Source organism: Eptatretus burgeri, chromosome 11 (genome assembly GCF_056783735.1).
Source record: "Eptatretus burgeri isolate ZD-2024b chromosome 11, Ebu_testis_v1, whole genome shotgun sequence".
Classification (NCBI taxonomy): domain Eukaryota; kingdom Metazoa; phylum Chordata; class Myxini; order Myxiniformes; family Myxinidae; genus Eptatretus; species Eptatretus burgeri.
Genome location: NC_140971.1, coordinates 1760270 through 1771215, shown reverse-complemented (window position 1 = coordinate 1771215; position 10946 = coordinate 1760270). Strand labels below are relative to the sequence as shown.

Genomic DNA, 10946 nt, shown 5'->3' with positions numbered 1-10946 from the left:
TCTTCTCTCCAACCCTGTTCCTTCTTCCAGCCAATGGCAACGACAGTAAAAAATTCAAGTCAGATTATCGAACAGCCTCCGGTCCCTCGAGAGTCCTTCATCTGCGCAAGTTACCTTGTGATGTCACTGAGAGCGAGGTTATCGCGCTGGCCTTACCTTTTGGGAAGGTGACCAATCTGCTGCTGCTGAAAGGCAAAGGGCAGGTACGGTGATGGTGAACTCTTTAACTTAATGATTGGTGTGTAATTACAATTGAAGGGATTTGTGATGGCTTCATGGAAACATTTAAAGGGTTAAACCTCCACTTCAACATTTATTGTTGTTTATTTTATTTCCCCCTGCCCCCCCCCGCCCCACATATATCTCAGGAATTGATTGTTCAATCTGCATCATTAGAGCTTTGGAGATTGTTTTGCTTCTTAAACTCCAAATTGAACCCATAGACTCTGCTCTATCATGGGAGATTCCTCTAATCTTGGAGGGATTGGTTTCCACGGCGTCAAACTGATTATCATGTCAAACAGGGGAGATCGATATCCCCATCAAGCTGCAGACAAACACGTCGGTGAATAAGCGTTCAGGAGTGCCAAAGAAGGACTTTGTATGACGGAGGATTCCCAGTCAGTCGCTGGCTTTGGAGGCCAACTTTGAAGTGTGGTTTGCCCAAGAAAGATCATGGCTGATAGTGAGACCCAAGAGTTTGAATGACTGAACCTCCTCAAGAGGATATATTGTGTTGCCGGGTTCGGTGGCGAGGAACGACCGCGAGACGGAGCAATTGGGCCGTCTCCCACCGAACACCCGGAATTAAAAGGTCGTCACCCCGGATAACTCCGGAGTCACTTAAAGGACCGTGGTCGTCAATATTTTGATGGCGTGAGGTAGGGTCCACTTGTCTATTTCCAATTTACCAAAGTACCCACGCCGTCTAACTACCAGGGAAGCCACACCCTCGGCCGGCTTTGTCTGAACCGAGTCGCTATCACCAACTCGGATCCGGCGTTACCGAGCAGAAGTTACCAAAGCCACACCGGACCAAATGAACAATTCATGGCACAAACGGCCTCACTACTTCTCAAGCCCAAACCATGCTGGATCAATGGTAGAAACGACAGGCAACGAACTGGAACATTTAACATATTTACAATAATAAGACATAGTGCAGACTTCTCACGAATATAATGCAATGTACAATGAACACAGGTAGTTAACAGTCTCTACTTACAGGACGGGCATGACAGACACACACACACACACCCAAAATAAATGGGACTGATTGGCCTTTATTTTACCCTTCAGCTCGGGAGGGAAGGCGAGCTGAGGGTAAGAGTTTGGTCGGGCACCTTTCCGCCTTGTGCGGTCTGGTTGAGACAAGCTGGTTCGGGGGGGGGGGGGGTGGGGACTCGAACCCACACCTTCGTTGCTGCACCAAGCACCAGGGACCGGGAATGAAGCAACGGACACCAGCCAGCACAAGAACGGATGAGACGAGATGAGTACTTGCGGGTAAGACGAGAACGCCAGCAGGCAAAAGCGAGACAATCCCAGCAGGCAAAACTAGGGCAAACAAGGCGATGAGGCTTCTTCCTCTTGCCAGCCAGATCGCCCCCACTATTATTCATTCCTCACGTGAGGTGGGAGCGGTCCGTCCTGAGGTAACTTGCCTCCTCATTGGACGGGGGCGTTTCGGTGGCCCGCCCCCCGAAGAGGCTCTGTAGTAGTTTCTGGCATTCCGGCTTCCCATTGGCTGGAGGAAACGCCCCATGCCCTTCTTTGGAGCGGAGCCTTGATCTGAGGCGATGGAGGCTCCGCCCACGCCTTCAGCCAATAACACGTGGGCAATGGAGTCGGTGGTGCGGATAGTGAAGGGAATTGATGAACAAAAATAACTAGAAAATAACTCTCAGTGCACATACACTTAATCACCCATTAAACACAGGGAAGAATCTAACTATACACATACTTATTGAAATAACTGAGCTTAGGGACTGCTGTCTGTTTGTGTGCAAAGGGTTTCCAAATCCATAACACTATGCCTTCCCTGCCATTGACAACCTTTCTAATGATATTGTAGTAACACGGATCCACATTTGACGACGTTTTAACCTTGATCTTTCTCTCGCATGTACGGTGTCTGTTGGGTGCTTCCAACGACTGTCTTCCCCAAGCAACAGAAAGCCTTTAACAGTTAAATTTACGCCGTACCTTAATGACCAATGTGACTAGGCGGCCCAGCTGTGAAGTTTGTACACCCACTGGCCATGAGTGCATAGTATAGGGAGATTTACCTTCTGGATTGGTTCCGTGACATCATATGTCGAACTGTAAAACCAAGAACGGTACTCGGTAGAGCGCGTACCTCCGCCAGGCTGAACATTTTATGTTATGTATCCCACTGATGGGCTGGATTTGGATCTGAACCTGAATCGACGTCAAATTAATTTTTCCTTGTCACACACCCAAACTGTCCACCAAGTTTCGTCCAAATCCGTCCTTAACTCTTTGAGATATCGTGCTCATAGACAAGACAGACAGCCAAACAGGTGAAACCCCCCCCCCCCCCCAAAAGATAGACGGACATGAAAATTAGCGGAGAAATAAATAAATAAGGTACACTCCGGTAAAACGGAATAACGAAAACCCACTTAATAAAGGAAATCTAAATTAATCAAAATGGCCATGAGCACACAATAGAGGGTGCCAGGTGAGATGTTTTGGGCAGACAAGTTAACGAGTCCAGTATTCGCCAAGTTAAGAAATGCGCAGAAAACATAAGGGGGTAATGAATGCTCTGTTTTACACTGGAGTGAGGGTGATTCTGGTAAACCACTCCATTACATGATGCATGACATCCCCCTCCTTTATAAAACACTTGTTTTGAAAGTCCTGCAAACATATATATATATATATATATATATATATATATATATATATATATATATATATATATATATATATATATATATATATATATATATATATATATATATATATATATATGGCATTCGGTATTCATTTAGTAGCTCACCTGGAATGTAGTTCTACGGAGCTTCTGCGATGGTGCTCCATCCTTCTGTCCATCCGTCCACAAATACTTGCAACTTCTTCTCTAAAACTACACACAATTTCGATGAAACTTGACCACAACCTTCATCACACTGTATGTACCAAGGAGTGTTCATCGCATTAAGAAAAAATCAGGGTCTACAGGGGGGTTGTCCCCCAAAATATGGATTTGCACTCTTTGAAACCACACACAATTTCCATGAAACTTGACCATAACCTTTATCACCAATGATGTACCAAAGTTTGTTCATGGCATTAAAGCAATAATCCATAGGTATTTACTTTTTCCTCCATGACATATTTTGTGGGTCATAAATGCCTACCAATGGTTCTCTGGTTATCCAGCTGCTACGAGGTGAGCGCCCAGGGGTATTGCCCCAATGGTTTTATGATAAACTGCTGTACCAACAAACTGAAAATAATCTTCCCAGCAATGGATGTTCAGGTGAAATAAAAACAATTATTCCCCAAATATCAATTTAATTTGCAGTGTTATTTCTTGTTGTTCCAGTTTGGACAGGGTCACCCCCAAAATGCATATTTTAACATCAATTTTCGGGGTGGGGAGTGTGCCCCCTGATCACCCTAGCAAGGAGTCATTTTGCTCGTTACTTTTGTTTCTTCAAAAATTCTGCAGTTTCACCCATGTTGAAGTTTTTATTTTTTATAATTTAAGTAACTTCTGTTTGAGTACAACTACATGTTTTAATCAAATTGACTTTAATAAAAACAAGTCTGAAGACGACAATGTTTCACGAACGGTATTTGACGATGTCGATTGTTTCAGAAGTCAAGGATGAGACAATGTGATAATTTTTGACCAAGTTATAAAAACGATCAACATGATGTGGTACGGGTGACAGGTTATTAGCTGCAAAATGTCGAAAACCCGGTTTCGTTCAACATCTTTCAAAATTTGACCTTTGCATAACCTTGAAAGGTCACAAAACAATGTTGTGGACATTAAAATAAGGGAACAGGATACGTGTTATAGCTTATTGGAGTTAGTTCGTCGAAGAAGGTCGAAAACCCGGTTCGATTCCCACAACTTTGAAAATTTGACCTTTGTGGCCTTTAAAGGTCAAAGGTCAAGGATTATGACCTTTGGTGCAAAACTTTCTCTGGACATTCCAGGAACAAAATAACGTCATATAGGCTATATGGCATTTCGCACTCCTCGGATTATCCATACTTTGATGAAATCAGCGTAAAAACAAACTTGAAGGGGGCGCCACGGGCAAGGTGTTCGAGATAGAGAAAAATGGTTTCCAGACTTTAGGTGGGGAATGACCTCAAGATTATGCATAAAAAATAGTCATCCGAGCTCTCAAAGTTTGGGCGGTCGTATGATTTTTATGTCAAAATTCGCAATTTTCTAAGTTTTTGACCTTACGACGAAAATGAAAAATCGGACAACTTTTTGATAATTCATTTTGCTATTCAACAACCGAAGAACCCATTGCATTCAGTCAATTCCCTCGGAGAAGATAGATTTTTAATCCCACTACCCCCTAAAAATGACTATTTTTGGGGGCGTGGCTCCGCCCACAATGGGCGTAGCCACGCCCTCATCCAGGAAAACACAACTCGACATTGATATCGAACACATAACCAAGTTTCATCAAGATCGGATCAAAGTTCACGGAGTTATGCTCTGGACAGACAGACACACAGACATCACGAATATAGTGGTCACTGGCTGGCGCTCGTGAACCAATAAGTATTGTAATAAGTTTGATATTATCGTAATAAGTTTGATAGTAATAATAAGAACCAATAAGTAATAAGTTTGTCCAAAATGTATACCGACTATAAACACCTATAAGGGAGGCGGGGGGGGGGGTCTTTAAGTTTTACGGTGGCAATCACAACTTGTAACATGCCCATGTCCACCCAGAGTAGAACCAACACTTTGAACTTATTTCATCCAGTGGGTTATACTGTATAAAATACAGAGAATGTACCAAGTAATTTTGGATTCTATAAATTTTGGTTTTCATCCAGATCCTATAATATAACACTAACTACTTGGACTTGTATTACACTGCCACTGGGAGCAGCACCACACAATAAACATTTACATAGAACATTTGTGTCCGCTCCCCCCACCACTATAAAAAAAATTTTTTTAACGCTTCGAACCCTCCCGGTCACAGTCCAAATCGGCTACAGCTAACAAATTTCAACTTATTTCGTCCAGCAGTTTAAGACTGCATACGAGTCAAACTCTCTCTCACACATGCTGTACACGGAAAATTATATGTCGTAGTATAATCTATTTTTAAGAAAAGGGATTGCAAATGAATGATAATTGAACAGTAATAGAAACATCTGCTTCCTACTGGAGTGATTATTGAAGACCTATGCTGTAGTGCAGACGGCTTACCTTAAAGTTCAAGTTGACATGATAAATCACTATCTGCAGTAGCTGCTGTTGCTACCAAGTGTTCGTATTGAATCGTGGTCATGGTTGTGTGGTTTTACTTTGAGAAAAAGACTCTGCTAAATTAATTTGCCAAGCACGCTTCATCTCGTTCGCCAATGTAAGAATGTTGCTCGGCCTAGTGTACGAGTGATGTGTGCTTTCAGCCGAAGTCAGGTGAACTCCAACTCGGTTGTCATGCACACACTAAATCGCTACATATGCTGAATGAGCCAGTCAGTGGAAGCATAATATAACCAATGCCCTGTTAACCAAGCAAACTCCACAGTTTTAAGACTACATTTCAACAAAGATAGATTATAGTGACAAATACAAATATGCAACCTGATATTATAGTTAATGGGAGGAAAAGTGTTAGATCACACGATATTTTGATGGTTCATTGAAAAATTACTGTTACAAAACGATAAAATACGATTATTCTTTTTTGTTTTTAATTTATAAAAATAGCCAGTGGTAGTACTACAGGTGTACAGTACATATAATGCTGGCCTTTGTGGTGAGGTGATGGGTTTATTCGGATGGGAGGGAAGTGGTCGTATGATTTATTTGTGCTCTAAGATGATTTTTCGATCTTGCAGGCATTCCTCGAAATGTGTTCCGAGGAAATTGCCATGGCAATGGTGGATTATTATTCGTCAGTTTCTTTGCACATACGGAGTCAGCCCGTTTACTTGCAGTTCTCCAACTATAAGGAGCTGAAAACTGACAATTCAGCTCAACAAGCTGTAAGTTTGATATCCTTGTATTGATCTCAGCTCGTGTTTATTTCTGTCCCACACCCCTATTTTTTGATCTTGGTCTCTGATGTTTTTTTTCCTTGTATTTTTCCATTAGAGAGCAAACGCTGCACTCCAGGCTGTGAGCTCAGTGAGTGGTGTCGTCAGTTTGGAAGCTGCACTTGGAGATGCGGTACTCTCTGTTGGTGCCAGTCCTGTTCTGCATATCATTGTAGAAAATTTGTTCTACCCTGTCAGTCTGGATGTTTTGCACCAGGTAATGTAAGGGAGGATAAAGGATTGGGAGAGTGGGGGTTGGGGGTTGCCTATATCATGCATTGTTACTGAATGAATTTTTTCTTTATCAATTTTAATTTTGACCCTTTTTGAAAAAATGTCATGCTGGTAAAAATATTTTTATAGTCCAATTTCATGCCGGTATGGGCCGTAATGAGTTTCCGTCCAAACATCCTTATTGCCTTGAGTGAGTCACTAAATCAGTTGGAGCTATCTACTTATTGATCAAAATGGGTAAAGGTTAGGTTATCATGAGCAGCAAAATTGAGAGAAGAATGGAAAGGCGAAGCATTAATGAGGGTGTGGGAAGAAGAAGGACATTGGGAGAAAAGAGAGTATGTAGGTCTTTCAGGGTAGGGTGGGGGTGGTGGGGCTATGTTAAACAAAAAATAAAAAAGTTCTGCCATTTTTGTGTACATAACATCGTGGTGTATTACCTAATGCTGTTAAAGTACCAGACTCAATGGCGAATTGTTAGAGCGTCCACTCTGTGTCTGGGAGGTTAGCAGTTTGAATACTTTGCTTCCTTGCTGTTACGTGCTGTGGTGTGTGCTGCTTCCTTGCTTCACACTCAGCATTTACAAAGTACAACACAGACATGCAACCACTGCAAAGGCTTTTTGTACCTCATGGTCTACTTCTGGGTTGAAGTTCCTTGGAATGGGAACTCTTGTTATTCTGGTTCACTGGAGTGTCCAGAGCAGGAATAATGGAGGGAAGGAATATTTGTGTCATGTAACCTACCTTTTAAACCAACTCGGTTGTTAGCTGGATGAAATGATTGGTGATGTGGAAGAATTTTTAGATCGAGTGCTCTTAATTTTCTTTGCAGATATTCTCCAAGTTTGGAACAGTCTTGAAAGTAATTACTTTCACAAAAAACAGTCAGTTTCAGGCCCTTCTTCAATACGCCGATGCTCAGCATGCTCAACATGCAAAGCTCGTAAGTTATTCCAGAAATACACAACCTCTACTAATCCTGTCCACCACTCATGAATCCTTATACTTTGAATTTGTCTCTCCATTCCACACAGTCATTAGATGGTCAAAACATCTACAACGCCTGTTGTACCCTCCGCGTTGACTTTTCCAAGCTTACCAGTTTAAACGTGAAATTCAACAATGACAAGTCCCGTGACTACACCCGCCCTGAGCTGCCTCAGGGTGATGGAGGAAGTGGGGTTGCAGCCGCATTTGAACCTGCAATGGTTGCTGCTGCTTTTGGTGAGATGTTTTAAACCAAAATGATTGTTGAAAGAAAACTCAGAAGTTTGTAATTTGCCACTTTTTTATTGCAGCCTTTCCGTTAGTGGGCTTATGGGGGTGTGAGTAATGTGAACATGAGCACATTTGTTTGAGACGTTGAAATGACTTGCTTTTTCTTTTGGCAAATAGATGATGACAATGTCAAGAAATGCTCAGATGGGGTCAATAAAATAACAGGATTACTTCCTTGTAGGTGGAAGAAGCAACAACAAAACTGGGAAAACGTTCTGAAGTTGTTGCTTTACAGTGACCAAATGTGGATGTAAAGTGAAAATAAAAGATCTGATGTAGATCTGTATTTTTGAAACTTCAGTGTTTCATCTCATATGTAGAATGGGAAGTACATCTTGTTCTTCATTGAGTGTCTTATAAATTTGACTCTTTGACAGGGCCATATGGAAGTGGTTTTCCAGCAGCTATTGGCTTCCCTCAAGCTGGTAAGTGTTTGCTGGCCTTGTTAACCTTCACTCATGTGGCCATGCTGTCCTGCATCTCATATTCAAACAGCAATAACTAAATGACAGCACCCTTCAGCAATTATCTTTATCTGCTTCCAGGGCTCTCTGTTCCCGGAATGCCTTTGGGGCTCCCAGCTGCAGCTGCTGCAGTTAGAGGAGTTCCCCTCCCTTCTGGTCTTCCGGCCTCTCTCTCAATCCCCAACTGTGTGCTCTTGGCTTCAAATCTGAACTCTGAGGTGTGAGATTGAGGGGTCATGGGTCATCGTGTAGTTTTTACTTTCTTCATGTATAAAAGGTGAACATATTTGTGTTCAAGAACATATGCATACATCATTTGATTTTTGTCTGGAAAACTTGGGCGGGGGGAACACTTGTGTTGCTGGCTTGGTTAAGTGTGATGCAAGTTAAACGACAACATAATCTTCACATGTGTTTAGAGTTGAGTAAATATGAACACAAATTGGCTTCTGCCTGCAGTTGTGTGAAACCAACTAAAAATAAGCAAAACACGTGGACAAGAAAATGTATGAAGGAATAAACGTCACGAGTTGAAGAGAACATCTGCTTGAAGATTGATACGAGGTCCAGGATAAGAGAGCCGCGATGGATGGTGGTTGGGCGAGTGGTAGCTGCAAAGACTGGTCGTGATAAAAGTTAGAGGGCGTCTGAAAACTAAGTCAGAAAAGTCACTCGCATCCCCCCCCCCACCCCAACCCTCCTTTCCTCCCTTTTATTTTGATGTTTTCATATGCAGTTCTGTCTGTCTATCTGTCCCATTTCACTCCCTCACCCCCTGTCCATGTTCTCATCTGTCCCTGAAACCAGCTTTTCCACATTTCCTTTCTGCCCAATTTCTCTTAGCTCCAACAGCTTTCAGTTTATTTCCTCCCAAAATTTTCCTCGTGGTTCTTCAAGACCCTTTATTCCAATATTTTCTGACTCCTCCAATTTTCCAGATGTTGATGTACTAACTTCTAGCTGTTATGAATTTCATCTTCATTGTTGTTCACATTTATTCCACTTCAAAATTCCTTTCATTATTTTTCTTGTCCAATAATGTTGCTTCCTTTATTCTTATTTTATCTTTGTTCTTATTATTATCATCTATGTTCTTATTATCTTGTTTTTAATTTCCTTGATTATTCCATACACTGACTGTTTCCATTTTCTCTCTTCCCTTCCCACCCTTTTCTTCCTCCTCATACTTTCCACACTCCCTGTCTCATTTGTTCCCAAAACCTCTTCTCTCAACTCTACTCTGTTCTCTTCCTGCTCTGCGTGTCCCTCTTCTGCGCTCCCTCCCCATTCCACAACCATGTTGCCTCTCTGTGATCCCCTTCCCCCATTTTTTTTTTTAATCTTTTTCTTCCATTTTTCCAGGTGGTCACACCTCAAAGTTTATTTATCCTCTTTGGTATGTTGCCTCGATTTCCATACTTTTATGACCTTGATGCAGCTGTGTATGTCTTTAAGCATTTCTTGCTGCTAACTTTTATACTTGCACAATTTTTTTTCACTGCTATCATTTTGCTTCCCCTTGACATTCTACCCCTTATTCTCACCACCAATTCGACTTCCTAATGTACTGCTATTGTATTATGTTTAGCTTTGATACCATTTTAGGACTCTTCAAAACCATTAAAAGAGACGTTCAGTGTTTGCCTTGATGCTTGCAGGCAGAAATTCATTCTCGGCTTTTGATGAAACATTGCTTTGGAGGCTTTGACAAATGCCAGCATTGATTTGTATTGAATTTAATTGTGAAATTACTTTGAAATGCATATTTTAGAAAATTTTGGGCCAAAAATGTCGTGCATGCAATTTTAAACCATTACATTGGCCGTGTAGTGTTCCACTTTGAAAGAAAACAAATTGCCTGAAAATTACACCGGGTGGGGTTCGAGAGGGTTTGTTGAAACTAATGCCGTTGTAAAGTGGTCAATCCTCCAACACCAACTTACTTCGATCCTAAAAAATAACTGCTGTGACCTCTCTGATACCAAAATAACCTCGTGATGTAATCCATTCTTGTACATTTTAATATTGTCATTTGTAATTCATTCCTGTACATTCTAAAATTGTAGTTTGTATAAAGTAAACCCTCAAATATAGTGGGGTTATGTTCCTTGAAAATGCAGTGATAGTTAAAACTAAGGGCCTGTGGGAAAAGGGAGGTTCGGTTCCTGGGCTTCGAGAGAATATCGAGGAACGTCGGCGGCAACCAGAAATAAACATCACAATTGAAATAATTATGTAAAAATATATAAACAGGGGTTCACACTTTTTTAATACTTTTTTTAAATTTGGTCCTCCAATGAGTAAAAGCATAAATGGTTTGGTACTCACGGGTTAAAAAAAAGTCCGCTTTGAGTGTGCTCGTCTGCTTTCCCAAGCGCCACTGATTGATTTATTTATTATTATTATTATTTTTTTTTTTAAAGGCACCTCTCAGCTTAGTATGCATCTTACTCCTCTCTGTAAACGCTCCCTCAGAACGTCCGCTCCAGACGAGACTCACCAGCCACTCTTATTTTCTTCCAGACGCTCCTGAAACTCTTCTTCCTCCTTGCTCATGTGTTCCGAGATTTTTTTTTTTTAATCATATAAGTTATAATGTAAATTATAATGTTATTTATAAACTTCATTTTGTGCACTTAAATTTTGAAATCGCAATACAGTCTTTCAATTTATCAGAAT

At 41.3% G+C, this 10946-nt stretch overlaps 1 protein-coding gene across 1 annotated transcript in view; it reads left to right on the top strand.

Moving 5' to 3' along the window:
- Window positions 1-10946, top strand: part of LOC147016284 (polypyrimidine tract-binding protein 1-like) — a 45135-nt gene that overhangs the window by 2991 nt on the left and 31198 nt on the right. The window contains exons 4-11 of the mRNA XM_085844873.1: window positions 31-203; window positions 6091-6237; window positions 6347-6505; window positions 7358-7468; window positions 7560-7749; window positions 8181-8228; window positions 8349-8485; window positions 9630-9663. Coding sequence (XP_085700999.1) covers window positions 31-203; window positions 6091-6237; window positions 6347-6505; window positions 7358-7468; window positions 7560-7749; window positions 8181-8228; window positions 8349-8485; window positions 9630-9663 — 999 coding nt within the window. The remainder of the gene's footprint in view (window positions 1-30; window positions 204-6090; window positions 6238-6346; window positions 6506-7357; window positions 7469-7559; window positions 7750-8180; window positions 8229-8348; window positions 8486-9629; window positions 9664-10946) is intronic.